We start from the raw sequence: 18,959 nt of genomic DNA on the forward strand, positions 1-18,959 counted from the left end.
AACGTTGGCTGCTCTTGTTGTTGTTAAGGGATGGTTTATCCCAACAGAGCCCATCCCAGCAGAGCTGCCAGCTTCCAGACCGCTCCGACGGCCCACTTAACGAGGGTACGATTTATTAACGAGACAAGAATCTACAGCTGGCAATTCATCGACCCGTTAGTGATAAGGGAGCTTCCCAGTAACTTTCCTGGGTCTGTTAGCACTATGAATGGGAAGTTTCCAGCGTGATTTGTCCTCTGCTTTGTTCGCAGAGCTAACTGAAGGCTCCCCTAAGGGGTACACTGCTTTAGCACCCAGCCCAGCTGCTGAGTAGGGCCGTGTCCCACTTGCATTTCACTTGAGTACTTTACTTAGTGGGATTAAGCGGAGGCAACCGTAAGGCAGGAGCATGTCGGTGCAATCACAAACTCCATTTCAGAGCCCTTGAGAACACGCTCTCCAGTCTGAACTCCACCTCCTTTCTGCTCTGCGACGCTGGCCTGAGGCGCTGCAGTTACCAGGGACCCAAGCCCAGGAGGAGACCCGAAGGGCCTCAGCTAAGCATAAAGAAGCACAGCATATTGCTGCCATAACAGCACTTGCTGAGAGGGGAGCAGACCGAGCTGTCTCCAGGCAATGTAGGGAGCAGAGTAGATTGGCTTCCTGGCCAGACAGCTCCCGGCTTCCTTCACCATTTGAACTCGTGCTGAACAACTCATTTATTCACATGTTCATTTATTTCCCTTTATGCCTTTGGCTCAAAAGCCACTCTGTGACACTGCAGCCATGTCTGGAAAATTCTGCTGGGAAGGGAAGCTCCGGTACTCCAACATGAGCACTCTTCAGGAAAAAAATCACCATTGCAAACAACGTGCCATCGCTCACCCTGCCGAGCTGAAACAAGATTTTGGCCATCAACATCAACCCAAATGTGAACGCTGCCAACACCGATAGTCCCACAGAATCATGCAATGGTTTGGGTTGGAAGGGCCCTTAAAGACCAGCAAGCCCCAACCCCCTGCCATGGGCTGGTTACCACCCCCCAGCTCAGCTGCCCAAGGCCCCATCCAACCTGACCTTGAGCACCTCCAGGGATGGGGCACCACAGCTTCTCTGAGCAGCTGTGCCAGCACCTCACCGCTATTGAGCTAAGAGTTTCCTCTGAACATCTCACCTACATCTGCAGTGGTGGACTGGCAGTGAGGGTGCAGGTGGTATCACCACTGCAGCAGGCATGAGTGAGGAGCTGGAGCAGCTTAGTGTGCAGAGGCCATGGCATGGTACAGTGATGTGGAGAGAGAATGGCTGCAAATGTAGAGGCCTCTCTGCTTCTTGTCATGCACATTTGGCGTGAATGAGGACCCAAACCTCTGGCACGGCTCCTTTCTGGCAGATTGCTGCAATATCCTGCAGCACTGTGGAGGCAGTGTTGTGGCACGTGATGTTGAAAGTTCTCTCAGTGCTAGTTATGGCAGTTTGGTTCTGTAAAACATACCACTGCAGCACCAGTCAGTCGCTTTTCTGCAGCACACATCTTGAATACAAGCCACTCTACAGCCAGACCCAAGATCCCAAAAGCAGAAGAGAAACAGCCTTAATGTGCAGAGTGAGTTCCTTGCAAGTCATGTGCATTTTGCACAAGATCATAAGGTGAAATCAAGTCCCTTTCTTGTAGGAAGGCAAGCAGGGCCTCCTCTTGCCTGATGCCTGACTTCCTGCTGCCCGCAGGAGCAGGGCACGCTCTGCTCAGTGTGCAGGTGCACTGAGAGATGGAGCTGGAGGGCACTGCCTGGAGGATGGGGCCGGTGCCCACTGCTGGAAGCCAGCACACTGCCAGGGCCAGGATTGCCCTCTAGTGCTTCCCGTAAGTGCATGGGGGAAGTCAGGAGCAAGCAATGCAGCCAGCGGGGTATTGCTGAGAACTCACCTGTCTGATTTGCTGAGTAATTGTTTGTTAAGTAAAGACTTCTTTTTTTTGTTTTCCAAGTGGGAGGAACGGTGTTCAGGTCACGGAAGTCTTTGTGGAGGGAACCCTCTTCAGAAGCAGCTCGAGATCTTCCCTCTTCATTCTTTGCCCCCACTGCTATGGGAGAGCTGTTCAGTGGACAGGAGCCTTTCCTTCTGGACGTGCATTTGTGTGCGTCCCTGGCTCGCAGCTATTACATACTGCAACCCAAAGTGCCGCGGCGACTTGGAGGACAGTCGTGCATCTGAAAAGCAAATGCTTTTTACCAAGCAGGAAGTACAAATCTGCCTTGGAAATTGGAGAACTTAACCTGTTTGGTTTTTTTTTCTTTTCCCTCTAAAAATGCAAGGTGTGGGGGCCTGCATTTCCAAGAACAGAAGAAATCCCACGTGCTTAATGGCTACAACAAAATGTGACCAAAAGACATCCCTTTCCACAACAGTTGAAGTAAGAAATGCTCCCAGTCACTAGTAGCGTGCCTGTTCGTAGCAGCACCTGTCTTTAAGAAACACTTGATATTTGAACTCCATTTATTTTCCTGCAAAGATATCTTATCTCAGCGCACGGACATCTAAAAGCCATTTACAACTCCTGAGCAGAGAAAGGGATAGTGAGAGTTGTTGTAAAGCGGTATCAAATCTTAACGCGTTCACTTCCACAGGTGGACAAAAAGCAATGCCGTTGTTTTATTAAAACCCGTCTCAGTAATGCAGGCATTTTTCCCTTTAGTGTTCTCCTGCCAGTGCTCTGCTGTATTTTCTTTATGTCGCTGCTGAAAATAACGAGGCCAGCAACTAAGTGTAATTGTAGGAAATTATTGCTAGCCATTTGCATATGAAACACACACCTTTTACTGCCTCCAGTTTGCATTGTTCGGCTGGGTTATAAATAGTACAGCTCGAGTGCTGCAAACAGAAAGCAGTTTTCAGCCGGCACATGTGATGAATGAAGAAGTGCTCCGGCACAATGTGCGACTTGGAGAGCTTTCATCGGGATGGGCCAAAGAGGGGAAAAGGCTTTCTCTCCTGATGGAGCTTTGGAGAAGCTGCTCCCACAGTGAGCATCCCGCCCAGCCGTACAGTAAGGCTTTTCACAATCAAGTGTTGATGTTTTTGTGGAGAATAAAACCCCACCCCACCAGTAATCTAATCTGCAGGCAGTTGTTTCAGATCCCACTAATTGCTTCTAGATAACATTTCCTTGTCGTAATTTGACATTTAATAACTGCTAAAATACGAGCACTGCCGTTGATTGGAGTAATTCGGTGTAAATGTCAAAGGTAGAAAAGGGGCTGGTTAGAAGATGGTGGCTTCGGTGCAAGCAAAACGCTCACTTCTGTATACAGTTAGCAAACTACAACCAAACTGATCATTATCCTACTAACAAAGAGTTTTTTCAGTCCTCGATATCTGAGGGAAGGAGCAAAGGGAGGACAACAAAGCGAAATAGGGAAAATTAAAGTATTATCAAGCAAGATTTTTATAACGTCGCTGCAGAACTGCAATTGCCCTATATAGTCCTCTGTAGGAGAACATAGCTCTCAGAGTAAGTTGTATGAATAATTCCATAGAAAACAAGAGGAATCCGGGAAATGCTGTTTTAATTATCATGGGCACACCTGTCACTGTTTGCTGTGTCCTCGCTGTGACGTGACCCCTCTGGGCAGACCAGTGATCCCATCATGTGAGGGGGTTCGCACCCTGCTCCAGAGCGCTGCCTTCCCATTTAGTAAGGAGTCACCTTGCTGTTTCTGTTTTGGAATCAAAAAGGTTCTTTTTCCACAGGGATGCACCTTGGCAAAACACCGTTCTGCAGACAGGGGGGAATGAAAGCCAACTTGCAGTGCTGCAGAGCGTGGGTCTCCTACACGCGGGGGAGCCAGAGCTCTCCTCAGCTGGCATAGCACAGGGAGCCGGTGATGCACGGGCACGGCCATGCACGGATGGCAGCACCTGGATGTGGGGACAGAGCGGGCAGCACCAAGCGCAGGGCATCCAGCATCTATTTGCTCATCACCATCCTCCTCCTCTTCACAGCCTACAGCAAGTGTTGTGCTTTATGGCTCGGGTAATTATAATGGCATTTGTCAACTTGCTATCAAAAGTTGAGCTTAATGATGACTTAATTTTAGTCAGATTTACCTCAGAAGAGAAATGTGTGAATGCTGGTTATGTAAATAATGGATGCATTTTAAGGACTGGTTTGTGAAAGCTGGTTGGGGGAGGTGGGGGGGTAGCGGGGAAGAGAGAATTTATTGCAAAGACTGTGAAAACAGCTCACTTTCAGAACTGGAAATTTTCTTTCCTTTGAATTGCTTTGGGAGACTGAGAATCAGCAATGGGGAGATTTCAGCAACAGGTTATACCCCAGAGCACCACAAGCTGGTACACCTGATCAACATACGTGGGGCAAGAAGCATTCCACAGCCACTCCACAGAACACTTTCTCAGTACTTCCATGAGAGGAAAAAAAAAGAACCTTTTCAATCCTTTAGCAACTTCAATCAGTTAGGTTGCATGCTAAGTCGTGTGTGCGCTGTATTGCCAGTACAGCAAGGCACATCCTGGGTTACATTAGGAGCTGCACAGCCAGCTGATCAGGCCGTCAAATCCATGCAGCCCATTTGTTTTTTCATCCACCTGACTGGAGGCAGGGCCCCTCTGATCTTTGTCAGGGTATTAATTACCCGAGTCTTGTAAATTTAAACCAGAAATCCTTTCATTAGGGCCAGGACTACCATAGAAGTATTTAGAATGATAGAATGATATGGGTTGGAAGGGATCTTTAAGATCATCCAGTTCCAATCCCCCCTGCTATAGGCAGGGATACCTCCCTCTAGACCAGGTTGCTCACAGCCCCATCCATCCTGGCCTTGAATGCTTCCAGGGAGGAGATGTTCACAACCTCACTGGGCATCACCTCTCTCCCCAAGGAATCAGCAACCATTTGCTGATTTTGGCTTTTTGGGCTACCATTTTTCCTTACTGTTCATGTATCTGATCTTGTAGGTTCAAGGTGAGTTCACCAACCTGCTTCCTCATGTCCTCCTCCTGGTCATGGAGAGGCACCCGTGGAACCCTTTCCTTTGAGCAGAGAAAAGCTGACTCAACAACTGAGATGCTGGCCTGTATGGTTCAGGACAATCTCTGAGTTAGTGGAGCTGCTGGGACAGCCTCTCCACAGCCAAGATGCAGCACGTAGGGTCAGGAAGAAGAGAGGTTCCTTTTGGTTGCTGGAGCTGAACTACTGACCTGTCCACCACTGGTGCCTGCAAATCATCCAGATCATCGTAGCCAGGATGCTGGTGTATAACATCAGCTTGCTCAGCATAAACTCCTGCCACATGGTCCACATGCACTGGACTTCATCTGGATCTTTGGGTGCTTGGTTGTCATCCAGACTGTAGCAAACCACCTCCACTATGACTAACTGCATCAGGTACTGGATACCTTCCTCAGCAGTGGTCCACTAACATCAGTAGCGTACAGGATCCTCCTTTAAGGGATACCTTTCCCACATGCTCAGCTGGAGAAGCTGCCTCTAGAGGCTAAATGATCTGATTTCTGCTTCAGTTGTTTCTTTACTTGGCTGTAGGAGTGACTGAGGGAGCTGAGGTTGGGTCTCTGGCTTAGCTACAGTCTCTTGGAGACCCTGTCTCACCCTGAGGGCACTGCATGGTGGTTGCTAGGTGCAGATGAGGCCCCAGCACAGCACGAGGAGTCGTGTCCGTCTGGCACTGGGGTTTAGGGCTGAAATCCCATATTGCTGGATGGGAAAACTGCTCTTGGTGCCTGTTCTTATTCACCTGCACACCTTGACACACATGGCCACAGTGCCATGAGGTATGTCCTCCTGTGATACTCCTAAATAGTCGGTTAGCCTTAGGAAAAGCCAGAATCACATTTCTGAGACAAGCACTCTGAACAGCCTAGGACACTCGAGGTACTGAAGAGCTGTGAGAGCAAGGGAAGAAACAACTGCCCTGCAGAAGAGCAAGGTGCCGTTCTTTGTCTCCTTTATAAACTGGCTCTCAGAAAAGTGGGAAAAGTTGCAGTTGCTAGTTCTCTCCACGAGATGGTTCCCAAAGCACTGGGACAGCAGCAATGCAGGGCCCAAATACCAGATTAGGCTCGAGGCCAGTGCTTTTATCATAGCTCTCCCAGGCAAAGCACAAGCAGGTGCTGCAGAGCACAGCAAACCGCAAAAGGCAAGAACAGCCTTTAACAAGCTCTCAAATTTGATGTACAGCAAGAGAAGGAGCCTGGCATGGAGTAGGTAAGAAAATAAATAAACCAGTGGTGGGAACAAGTAAATAAACACTGTGACCAGCAACAGGCTTAACGGAAGCTCTCCCTCTAACAAGCTCCATCCAAATCTGTCATTACCTTTGTTCTGCCCCGAGCTGGGCACCAGAAAGGACTGTTGTGGGCTGACCCTGGAGGGCAGCATGGCAGACCGTGCAGCTGCTTACTCACACACACACGGCCCTCCACTCCCCAAGGGAGCTGGGGCAGAGAATCAGAAAAGCAAAATAAAGAAAATTTCTGAGTTGAGATAAAGGCAATTTAATAAGAGGGAAGAAAACAACAACAACAACAAAAAAACCAAGAGATGCAGACGCAACAACACCCAGCCAACTGATGCCTAACCAGACCCAAAGCAGCAGCTCCCCTGGAAGACAGCCCAGCTTTTATTGCTGAGCTCAACGTTCCATGGCACAGATTATCCCTTTGGTGAGCTGCAGTCAGCTGTCCACCTGTCCCCAGCCTGCTTACTGTGGGGGCAGAGTGAGATGCACAGAAAGCCTGGGTGCTGTGCAAGCTCTGTTCAGCAACAGCCAAAGCATTGGTCCACCATCAATACTACGGTGGTCACAAATCTAGAACACAGCACTATACAGGCTGCAATGAAGAAAATCAGCTCCATCCCAGCTAGTTCCAGAGCATCACAGTAAGTTTTTATCCTCCTCTCCACCATACCCAGTGAGGCTATTCCTGAAGCAGCCTGTTTTGGGTTTGCAGCCCAACAGGCATAATATGAAAGTGGTGGAAGCCCATGGATGGCTACCCTGCTGCTCAGGACATAGCAACGATGGCCACCAGGAGGGGTTGATAGAGCTGGGGCTTCTCAGACTGCTGAGAGCAGACTATCACCACCAGCCTACAAGTACAGGGTAGGGAATTAAAGACAGGGGAGCTGCTTAGTTGTGACAGAAGTAACGAGCCATCACCACCAACTGCGCTGAGGAAGGACATCAGAAACTCCTTCACAAGGAAGGTGGAGCAGTACTGGGACTTGGTGTCAGCAACAATCCCACTGTGAACAGCAGATCTGAGTACCTGACCTTTAGCACTTCTCTTCCAGCCAACATTTCTAAGCTCCTACGTACCTTATTTTCCAAACAATTAGAAGTTGAATTTTACAGCCTTCTTATACAACATTATCACATTTGTGAAGCTGGAAAAAACAGGTTGGAAGTTCCATTAGACACATATGAGACAGCCATTCTAACCACTGCAGCTGTGCTTTTTGCACATGAATTCAGTTTGGTTTTATGAGCAATTGGGACCTCGTCCTGTATTTTGCATGCCCGTGGAATGGTCCAGCAATACAAATCCTGGGATGAAGTTCAGAGGAGCAGCTGATAGGTACTTCTGGTTGAGTCACTTGTGTTTTGGATCAGCGCACTGGTGGCAATTAAGAAAAGCAGACATAAACATTAGGTGCCAAAGCCCTTCTGAAATGCAAGGGCACGGAAAGGAAATGGCGTATGTCCTCAGCTTTGCTAAAAACCAAAATCACCTCACTCCTCAAACTCTTTAATGAATGCATATTAGGGTAATTCTTTTCGCCATTAGAAAATTAAAAACAAAAACAGATGAGCCTGAAAACAGTTTTGTTTTTTTCCTTTTTTCTTCCCAATCTTACAGATGATAATTTCACTGTATATACAGTGTATACAATGAAATTTTATATATATATAAAATATATACGTATAACATATATATAATTCTTTGCTTGTGTTTTACCTGGATAAAACAAGGCAGCAGAAATTTCTCAATAATTACAGACACACACATTGAATATAAAATTACCCCATAACAGTGCTACGGACAACTCATTTTGACTTCTTTGTAAATTAATGTTAAAGAACAGTTTGAATGCAAGCAAAACTTTCCAGTGGTAAAAATACAAAACCATTCTCAATATTTTTTGTCCATTTGCCTTTATTAGTAAAAAGTACAAGTAAAAAAAGATGTACTTGCATGAAAAAATAAACCAGGTGCAACACAGTTGTTTTGTACGTTTGATTTTTGTCTTCATATAACCGAGGTAAGATGGCTCAGAATATCTCCAGCAGACCCAAGTTTCTTGCAGCCTTTAATCATTTTGAAGTGCTTAGTGTAGATGTAAGATAAAGACAAGGTATGGCTCCTTCTATGTGTGACATGTAAAAATCAGGATCAGAAAAGCTGTCTGAAATATGACTGGGGTTGAAATTAAATATTTACTTTCAAGCCCAGTGCCTACATTAGCTAACCAGTGTACATTTTCACCTGTGAAGTTCCCTGAAGTTCTAAGGCAGATGCCCATGGCTGCCATCACCTGTGCGCTTCTCTGCAGCCTCCAGCCTTCCTGCAGCAGCAGCACCAACACGGGCAGAAGTGCCCTGGGCTTGGGAAGACAGAAGATGCCAGGGCAGGCATGGAAAGCAAAGTGCAAGCAAGAAGCGGTCTCATGCTGCAGACATTCTCCAAAATAAAACAAGTCCTGAGTTTTGGACACTGCTCCTGTACAAAGATTGTCTCAAGCGTCCTTATTATACATGCAATATTACAGTATAATATAGACATATATTACACGGAATATTATGTACATTATGCAGGATACATTTTCAGTATGTTTTTAGAGGATAGAGTTTGTGTTTGTATTTTGCACTCGGTGGAATGCAACACGCTGGTCTATGATAAATAAGCTGCGTGACAGAGTGGAGAGGAGCGCAGGGGGAGAAGGAGGGAGGAGAGAATTTAACAGAAATAACTCCACTTAGTGTTTGAGTGAACGATGTAATGAAATCTGTTTGCTGTGCTAGCTGTCTCCAGATCGGGCTGTAATTACACCACAGAAGGAAGAAAGGTAGCTGAGTCTCAATCTAGATCATTTATGTAAACTCAGCCTTCTTGTCAACGACGTTCTCAGATTGCATGCATGCAAACCACAAAAATCATCTCCTATGAACAAAACAGAGACAGTCTCACGTTGCAGGCTCCTGATACACCCCAAGCTTTCTGTAGCTGGACTTTAAAATTCAGAACACTGAGATTCAGAACTTCTCCCATGTTTTCTCCATTTTGTTCAGAGCCACGAAAGACTGTGCTCACAGAAGAACATTCCTCATCCCTTTCTGCCCAAGGCTGACATCTAGCCTTACAAATTAACATTTATTTGGCCAAAATGAATACAAGCATCGCAAATCCAGGAAATCATTTTGTGTAAGGATGCGCAGAAACAAACTGCTCGGTCTTAAAGAGGGATATTCCCTCAATTCCTTCAATTCTTTGACCCAGAGAAGCATATTCTGTATGCGCAGTACAAAAACCAGGCAGCCACTTCCCTCAGCAGAGCCAAATTAATATTTGATTAAATATCTTAAAGCTCCTACTTACCATGCTTGACACATTTTCTCGGCAAGTTTCTCAGATAGGGAAAGCATTAGACACAGGGCAACTTTACATTTCAATACATGAAAAGAGTGCGAGGAGCCACGGGGGCCGTGGGGCCTTGCAGACAGATAAAGGACTTTCCCCTGTTAATTCCCTGCCCTCCAGTCCAAGATGGGGTGCCCGCTGGCTCTGGCGGTCGGGGGCGTTTCGTGTGACACCCGCTCCCTCCGCACGCCCTCCCTGGGCAGGAAAACCACCGGCCTCCGCCCTGGCGCCGTCCCCGCCGGTGCCCAATCAATACGCACTTATTTCCTGTCCATTTGCTGAGGTCACGGAAACGGGCCTCATTAATTATTTCTGCCGGTGCAGCCTCAAGTGCGCTTCTGGCACGACAAGTGAATGTGTGACCTTTTTTCCACCCCCCACCCCCCCCCGCCCCCTTTCTTTTCCTTTTTCTCCCTCTTCCCTGAATTTTGCCCATCACGGAGGGAGGCCAGGTGGGTCTCAGCCGATAGGCAGCAGGTGGCTCCCGTCAAGGCCTCAGGAGAACCGAGTCACGGCGTGGACGATGTTGGCCAGGGCGGCTCTGGCCTCTGAGGGAGGGAAGCTCTCCAGGGCTGCCAGTGCACGGTTTCCATGGCAACGGCACAGGTCGATGGCAGAAGTCACACCTTTGCCAGCCTTGATCGCTTCTTGCAGCTGTTGGGAAACACAGGCATGGAGAGACTGCTCAGGCAGGGCCGGCGCATGGTTAGCTGTGATGGCGGAGCTTCCACCGCCTTTTCCCGAGGTAAAGCCAATCACCGAAGCAATTAGAAACAGCTCTCAGAATGGTCTCAGGTGTACAGCTGCTCTATTCTGGCTCCAGACTACAACAAAACTGCAGGTGATTTAACAACACATCGCCCGCTCCTCCATCGCTGAGAGATGCCAGCTTTTCTCCAGCGGGCACAGAGAAACACAAGACTTCAAAACATCTGAGCATTTCCTACCCATGCCACTGTCTGAGAGATGCTGTGCAGCACTGGCACACTGCACGCTCACTTGCTCTTCCATATGCTGCAGTGAGAAGCTGGATTTTATAAATGCCCATTAAGGATAGCATTCATGGAGCTTTTGCCTTCCGTACTACAGATTTCTATTAATACACCGCATGATTAAATTTCAGACAGCGGACAAAAGCAGACTCTGTCAGTAAAGCAAGGTTTGTTCAACTTATCATACTTAGCTAAGTCTGTATGGGATAGCTTAGGTTGGAGGGGACCTTAAAAGCTCATCCAGTTCCAGGACCCTGCTGCGGGCAGGGCTGCCCAGGCCCCATCCAACCTGGCCTTGAACACCGCCAGGGATGGGGCACCCATAGCTTCTATGGGCAGCTGTGCCAGAGCCTCATTGTCTCCTGCGTGAAGTATTTGCTCCCAGCAACTAACCTAAATCTTCCCTTTTAGTTTGAAGCTGTTCTCCCTTGTCCTATCACTATCAGACTGTGTAAAAAGTCAGTCCTCCTCCTGCTGGTTAGTTCCCCTCAAGTACTGGAAGGCCACCGGGAGGTCTCCCCGGAGCCTTCATTTCTTCAGATTTAACAAGCCCAAGTTCCTTCAACCTTTCTTGAAGGGCTCCAGCCCTCTGAGTATCTTTGGGGCTCTTCTCTGAATCTGAACTCCAACAGCTCCGCATCCTTCTTGTCCTGGGGCCCCAGGGCTGGATGTAGAACTCCAGATGGGGCCTCAGGAGGGCAGAGCTAAGGGGGATAATCACTTCCTTCATCCTGCTGGCAACCCAGCCCCTCTTCTAATGCAGCCCAGGATATTGTTGGCCTTCCAGGCCGTTCTCTCAGTAAGGACAGGGAAACTGAGAATAGTTCAGTGATACACCTGACAAGGAAGTAAAATTCACAGTGACATTCATGGCAAGCTGCTGGAAAGACTTGGTACCTAAAAAACTAGGTTAAATTTCCCACAAGATACTACAGACAATTATCCTTAAGCCATAACAGCATTTCATCATCCTTAATATGTCCCACATGACTTTCATTGCTCAGTCTCATCATGGTATCAGCTTTTTCTGTTTGTGTTTTTAAAAAAGGCTTTTCTTGAACACAGGTGTCTACATTAACTAATTACATGGGGTTCTATAAATTATGTTTTCCTCCAACACAGAGCACAATGCCCCGATTCATTTACAAACACATCACTATAACTGTAACAACCTAGAATTAAATCATGTCAAAAATATCTAAGCCACGTCCAAACTGTAAAAGTCATCCATTTTATAGACAACGTGCATTTAGTTAAAATGAATGCTATTTCTTAATACGAACTGAAGTGGATTCATTATCTGTATTTAAAGATGAAATTAGTTGAAAGTATATTACAGCACTTGAGTGTTCAGGTCCCAGTTCATAAAAATTTTATTTTCCTTTCCAGTTAGAATCTTCCTGCGCTGTGCTCTGGAGAACTAACCTGGAGGCAAAACTGCACTGTTCATTCAACACATCTTCTAACAAACAGGAATCAGCCACACAGCACAGCTCTGCAGCAAAGGTGAGGACAGGTGAGAGTGAAGAGTTACATGAACAGCATGGAAAGGTGTTTCTCTCCATTTCCTCGAGTCATAACTGTGAGAGATGGCAGAGCCCACACACTCGAAGCTAACTCTGCTGATTTGTTAAAGCTCACTAGAAACATTTAATGTACCTACTACTAGCGCTCATGTCAGTATACACTGAGATGTAAAGTGGGAAGAAGTCAACTTCTAAAAAATCTTTAAACTAAAATCTGGAATGAGGGAGAATTCAGAAACTAAGAGAGGGACACGACCTATTTATGTGCTTGTCTTGTGCAAACCCATAGGCACATACAAGTGCCTTGAAGACAAAACAATTGAGAAAAAAAAATCAGACCAATCTACTATTGGATGTTTGCAGGCAAAGTTCAAGGAACCTCTAAATGAAAAAAATCTCTGCCTATATGACAGGCTCCTTCCTCAGCTTTTTAGTCATAAACAATTTCACAGTCCTTTCTAACTTCGTTTTGTGCTTCCCTTGCAGAATCAGCCAGCCAGTTCAAGTAAGTACACATACACTGAGGCAAACCAGTCTGGATTAATCAGACTGAATGTTACCGCTGTCTCAGTCATGGCTGTAAAAAGGAAGGAGAAAAAAAAAAAAAGCAGGAGTGCAAATTGGGCTTCTTGTAGCAAGAAAGTTATTAAAGAAATTCAGGATGTAACTCCATGGGAAACCAGGCTTCAGTGGCCCTGCTTTACACAAAACAACTGATTTATGTCTTTAGCTGCACTGTTAGTTCTACTGGAGCTACACTTCCACAGTTGCTCTCAATTTTTGGACTTCAGTAATTTCATGTAATGAACTTCACAAATTAAGTACACTAAAAAAATCCATGTATCCAGTTAAGATGTATTATTTCTATTATTTCATTTAGATATGAACAGCTAATTTTTTTAGGCAAATTAATAGGAAAGAAAAACAAACTCCTTCAATTTATTACTTTATAAACTTCAATTAAGCTCCCTCGTTAATTTCTTCTAAACAAAGGAATCTCATCTTTTGGTCTCTACTTACATGGCTTCATTTTGCTCTAACGTATTTTCACCGGTAGGAACAATTTCATCTATCATTAAAATACAACCTATTTCAGAGCAGCATTCAATAATTAAAACAGGATACAAGTCAAGGTGCAGATTACTTAGTCATATATATATATTTTGCCAATTCATCTGCAAGATATGCTGGAATACTGCATTTTAAATTTTTGGCTTTTGCTCCAACCACTGGCAATAAAGCCTCACTTCTTTCTAAGGGTGCCAAGCATGTGAAAGTTCACAGAAGGGCTCTTGTTTCAATTCAGCTTTAAGAATAATTTTAAAACAGTGCAGCCCAATTAAGATTCATAAGGGAAGCAATAACCCCTCCCAACGAACCAACACTCTTTTTCCTCAGCACCTTCTATTTCCCTCAATCTATCCAGATGTTGACCAGGCTTAGTGGTTTTGCATTGTACACATGAAGCTCAGAAACACAAAGTTTTTTTTTTTTTTTTTGTCTGAAAGGTTGCTCTGGGAGTCTAAGAAAAAGCAACACAACAACAAAGTCTTCACAGACTGTGAAAAAGGATACCTAGCTAAACACTGAAAACAGCATATTAAGAGTCTTGCTGCTTACAGCCTACACTACCTGCACTATGCCCTACCCCATCCATTTGACTTGCAATGAATTTATTTTCATTTCTTCCCATTCCCTGGTCTTTGAGTGGAAGGAGGGATGGCTCTAATCAAGAACTACAGAAAGAGAAAATGAGAATAGGAGGATATGGAAAGGAAGGAAGAAGTGCTGTGGTTCAGAATGTTTTGAATGCACACATGACAAACTGTAAAGTAAGTGGCTGGGCTCTACTTCTCCAGCTTCCCTCCATTTCTGTATCAGCTTCTACCTCAGCCACCTTCTATCAGATAATCAAGAGGAGAAAGAGGTATTTTCTGACTCCTTCCACCATTAATGTTGGCTTCTATTATTTCTGCACTCATGCTCTAGGCATGTCCTGCAAATAAAAGGTAAAAAGACATTTGGTAGCTCCTTGAAGATTGCCACTTGCCATATCTAAGCCATACCTGTCTTTCAGGGGACAACCATAAGCAACCAGCAGCTGGAGTAGAAGCATTTTCTATTCAACCCTAAATGTTTGCTGGGCCAAGATAGAACCAAGAAACAACAGTAGGCTTTTTTTTTTTTTTTTTTTTTAAATGAAAAGGGAGATCTGAGCTTGAGACTTTGATCTCAGGACTATTATATCTCATGTTAAATAAAACACAAGAGTAGTTCAGGGGCAATGACCATGTAACCTTATTTAATCTGTGGTTCTGGAGCTTCGTGTAGGAACATAACGGTGCTACAGCTGAAAACTAACCCATATAAGCCAACCCTAAAAACAAAGAAGTATGTTTGTAAGTCCCATCTCCCTGGTTTACAAACAGGCAAGACTAAGAAATGACTTCCTGCAGAGTAATGGTATAAAAAATGATTTCCAGCATAAACAACAGAACAACAAGTTGTTGTTTAGTCCCATACCATAAATAAAATGGTAGTGAATCGCAGGAATTTACAGTCCTGTTACTTCTTTGTACCATTTGCTTTTTTTTTTTTTTTCTTAATTACATATTTAAGTGCATAAAGATATTCTACACTTGGATTAATAATCCTGAATAAGGTCTATACAGCTTTTAGATTCTAGTGATTTGTTATAATAAGAGTAATGAAAAGGTAATGATGGTAAATCTCAAACCAATTGCTATTTTCACATACAGTGCTAAATGGTTATCCAACAGATGTTGCTTCTAACCAGATCTGACAACATTCAACTAGATTCAAATCAACAACCAGTAGGTTGATAGGTGCCATTTCTCTCATGTTTGAACTTCATAGTTACCTACACACCTATTGTTTTTCTTGAGACAGTGTGCCCTTGCAGCAAAGATCATCAACCACAGCTCAGGCTGCGTTAGCAAGGAAATGCTGCAAATTGCTTGGTTTGGTTCAAGAGTAAAAGGCTGGAATTGCTGCCCCAACCATCTCAAGAACAAAGGAGTCGCTGATCACGAGCTCATGTGGAAAGGAGGAGAGGCACTGGGCTGAGACTCAAGGAAATTCTTTTCCACTGGGAGGGAAGTCAGTCCAACAGGTTTCTTGGGCAGGTTGTAAAAACTCAGGTTATTGCAGGTACCCAGAACTCAGCTAGACAAGGGTCTGAGCTAATCAATTCACACTAGCTCTGCTTTGAGTACCATGAGGGAACAGATGTTCTCCAGAGTTTCTTTCCAACTTCAACTACCTTATCATTTTGTGACTAAAGCAGAGTTCTGAGCACCGTTTTCTAGTCTCTTTGTTTTAAGAGACAAAAAAAATAAAGAAAAAATTAACACAGAAATTACATATTTGCTTTTCAGAGCAACTGTTCTGGGCTCCTACTGGAGAAGACTGCTTGTTTGAGGGCAACTAAAGGACAAAAGGTTAAGCTAGGGACTGCTGGATTTTGGAGACTGAAGAATCAATGAAGAAAAAAGAAAACCAGCGGTTGTTCAAGTATAAAGGAACAACTTCAATTCTTCTGTGCTGATATATTTTTACCTTATTTCCCAGCCTAAGGAAAAACAAGATTCCCTTTAGATAGTTCTATCTACAGGGAGCAATACATTCTGCAGAGGCAAAGACTCTGTGAACATGTAGTAAACATTTTGATAGAGCTAGATTTTATGTGCGGAGGGAGAAGAACACAGGAATTCCTTTTTCTTTTTCATAATGATCAAACTTAGGATTAACTGACAAGATAACAAGCAACTACAGGAAAAAAAAAGAAGTATTTTTTGTTTGAATGGCCCTAAACACCTTGATTTCTTATATATTGAAATCTTCAAACACCACGTTTGAACTGATCTTGAACGGAGCTGAACTATTCTAAATTCCTGAAACACATTATTTACCAAAATAAGAACCCCCAAATGCAAAATTTAAATTGGTCTGTGGCTGAGTGACTGACCAATGCATTGTGTACAGTGCCCTGTACTAGCTTTTCTAAACCTGTTCTCTCTTAGCTCAGAAAGAACTATATTATACTGCTGAAACGTCACCTTGAAGCCTATTTTACAGCTAGCAGATCAACATTTTATGTGTTTTTCCTATATTTTTGAAGTACCTTGGGATGTCTCAGCACTCACGCTTTGTGGCCAAACACAGATTCATGCTCTTCCTTCTCAATATAGGCTGGACAATAATTTAAGTGCATCACTTCATACTATCACTGAATACATATTGTCAGTCTGTGTTGGTTATATGCAAAATAATGCACCATTTGAAATAGGGATGATAAATACATTCATTCAATAGCTGCTGCCCCAGTTGTTACACAGTTATGGTCATATGCCTTTACTGGTGCAGCTGGATGGCACTGTGTTATTGTCATTGCCACCAAGAAACCTTCTTGTTTCCAGACCTGACCTTTCCCATTTTTCTTCTCTAGTTTTTTCCTTCCATATGCGAAGCCAAGACATTAGTGCCATGCAGAGTACGAATGGATCTACCACTTCCTGACTCATATTACTGCCAATCCTGTATAAAATCTGTTCTGTTAACATTGTGTGGTGCTTTTACATACAAACTATCAAAGTACGTCACAGCACTGCTGATGTACCATATTTCCTGAGCCAGTTTGGATGAAAGGACTCCAAAGGAAAGCAAGTGAATAGGGCTACATTAAAAAAATACTGCTTTGCCATGTCTTCTTTCACTTGACTTAATTTGTCTTTTATGAATTGTACGTTAAGAAATACAATGCTGGATGCAAAATACAGGATGTCACTTCAGTCTTACCTCATAATTCCTCTAGAGCCTTGGCCAGCAAACAAGAATTATTCACTCCTGCTAATTTTTGTACCTTCATTACTCTCACTTAAAATGACTGCACGATGCCTAACACCACTAAGTCTTGATCTCAGAGGAAGATGTTTAACTAAAATAATAAAATAATAAGTGGTTCACCGAGGATCTCCATTTGTTTTTGTAGCATTACACAGCTTACCTGTGGCAAATAATTTCTAAAATGGACAAAGAAGCCCGAGATTTCTGCTGAAATTCAGTGCACAAATGAGGATGACAGGAATTCAGCTGCTTTCAGTGACAAACTTTGTTTCTGCCATATACTGCTACTTTTACTGTTGTTATCTGAGAAACACCACTGAAATAGAACTGAACCTACTTTTTTATCTCTGTAAGAGACTTTCAAACAACATAATGATGGATCAATAATTTGTCTGGATGGGGTGCAATACTACAGCAAAAAATAAAATAAAATCAGAGTGAAACATTCAGATAATAATGCAAGAAAATAGGAGTCTTTCTGATATCAAAGTCCTGCTGATAAGAAGATTGATATGCTAGGAGAAAAAAGTACTAATAATTTTGCAGAACAGTGACCTTATTGACACGGTAGTCTCAGGGCTAATTAAATTAATGAAAAGTATTTTGCTTCTGTTTTTATCTCGGAGCCCTCACTAAATTTACTGGCACCATCAAGATTTTTTTGTCAGTGGAAAAGCTCAGAAAGATCATTTTAATATAACAGGCATCAAACGAACAGTTGAAAAGTTCTTGAGCAGCCTTTTAAGTAGCCACGTTGAATGGGTAGATCTCAATTTCCCATCTTTTCCTTAATTCATTATTTTAATTGAAATCTGCAGTGAATAAGGTGAAATATTCTTGAGCAGACAAAACAGCAGAAAGTCTTTATATACATATTGTTATGGATTTAAATAAAGGAAGAGCATTTTTACTTTGTGCAAATGGCATGCTGAGGTTCACAGCAAAAATGAAGTTTTGCATCTAGTTTTGGTGAACTTAGCTTTTTCCAAATGAAAGAGACGTTTCAGAGACTCAAAGAGAAGCAAGCCTCCGGATTGGCTTGGAAATGTTAAAGTAATTCTAGCAACTGAATAGAAAGATGAGAGGAGACACTGATGCTGTGAAAAAAAAAAGACAGCAACTGTGCAAAACACTGACTCTGGTGGTACAGAAATAAAGACATCACAGCAAAGGACAAAAAAGAAATACAAATTTGTGTGGCACCACGTGTACTCTAATTGGCTGTGTGCATGTTCCGGTCAAGCTACTACACTGAGGTGAGCTACAGGTTACTGAGCTTACTGAGCACGGATGTAACTAATGGCCACTTTTATTTTCAATGAAGATACACAGAAGAGAGGGACATGACACCAGTCTTGAAATAGATGTTCACAAAACCCGAAGTTGATTATTATTTGAGTGTGTAAAAGCAATGGAGAATTTTTCACTAATAAACTACTACTAATTCTTCGTTACTGAACTCATAATATTCATGAGTATGTAAGAGATGGTCAGCCAGAGCACTGAAATCATGTTTCCCAGCTGAAGTCAACTGCATGAAATAAAAAACTCGAGAAGGCATTTTCTTTTCCTTTCCTTCCCTTTCCTTCTATTCAAGTGCCCAAGCTGCACAGTCACACTAAGTTTCCCAACTTCATATGAAAGATTCAAACTACAAAATCATGCAAGTAAAAATGTAGAATATAATGACAAATACATAATTCAGTAAAGCAATTTTAGAAGCGTTTAGAAGCCTTCCTCCAACCTCCTTCTTTTTGTTTGTTTTAAATTATGGGAATGACACTGGGCATGTCACAACTCTAACTCTTAAAAGATGGAAATCCAATCTACATTCTACATCTATTATTTCCCAGTGATGCTGGAGGAGGCTAATGACATATCCTCATGACATACTTGAGACTCAGAACAACTCGGCGTTGTG

General features: G+C 43.7%; 1 protein-coding gene across 1 annotated transcript in view; it reads right to left on the reverse strand.

Annotated features, from left to right (window-relative positions):
• Positions 1 to 8,159: 8,159 nt before the first annotated feature.
• PDSS2 (decaprenyl diphosphate synthase subunit 2) overlaps positions 8,160 to 18,959 on the reverse strand; it is a 108,975-nt gene continuing 98,175 nt past the window's right edge. Inside the window, exon 8 of the mRNA XM_072331304.1 lies at positions 8,160 to 10,308. Within this exon, the coding sequence (XP_072187405.1) occupies positions 10,150 to 10,308 (159 nt within the window). The 3' untranslated portion in view covers positions 8,160 to 10,149. The remainder of the gene's footprint in view (positions 10,309 to 18,959) is intronic.

This window comes from Excalfactoria chinensis, chromosome 3 (genome assembly GCF_039878825.1).
Source record: "Excalfactoria chinensis isolate bCotChi1 chromosome 3, bCotChi1.hap2, whole genome shotgun sequence".
Taxonomy (NCBI): domain Eukaryota; kingdom Metazoa; phylum Chordata; class Aves; order Galliformes; family Phasianidae; genus Excalfactoria; species Excalfactoria chinensis.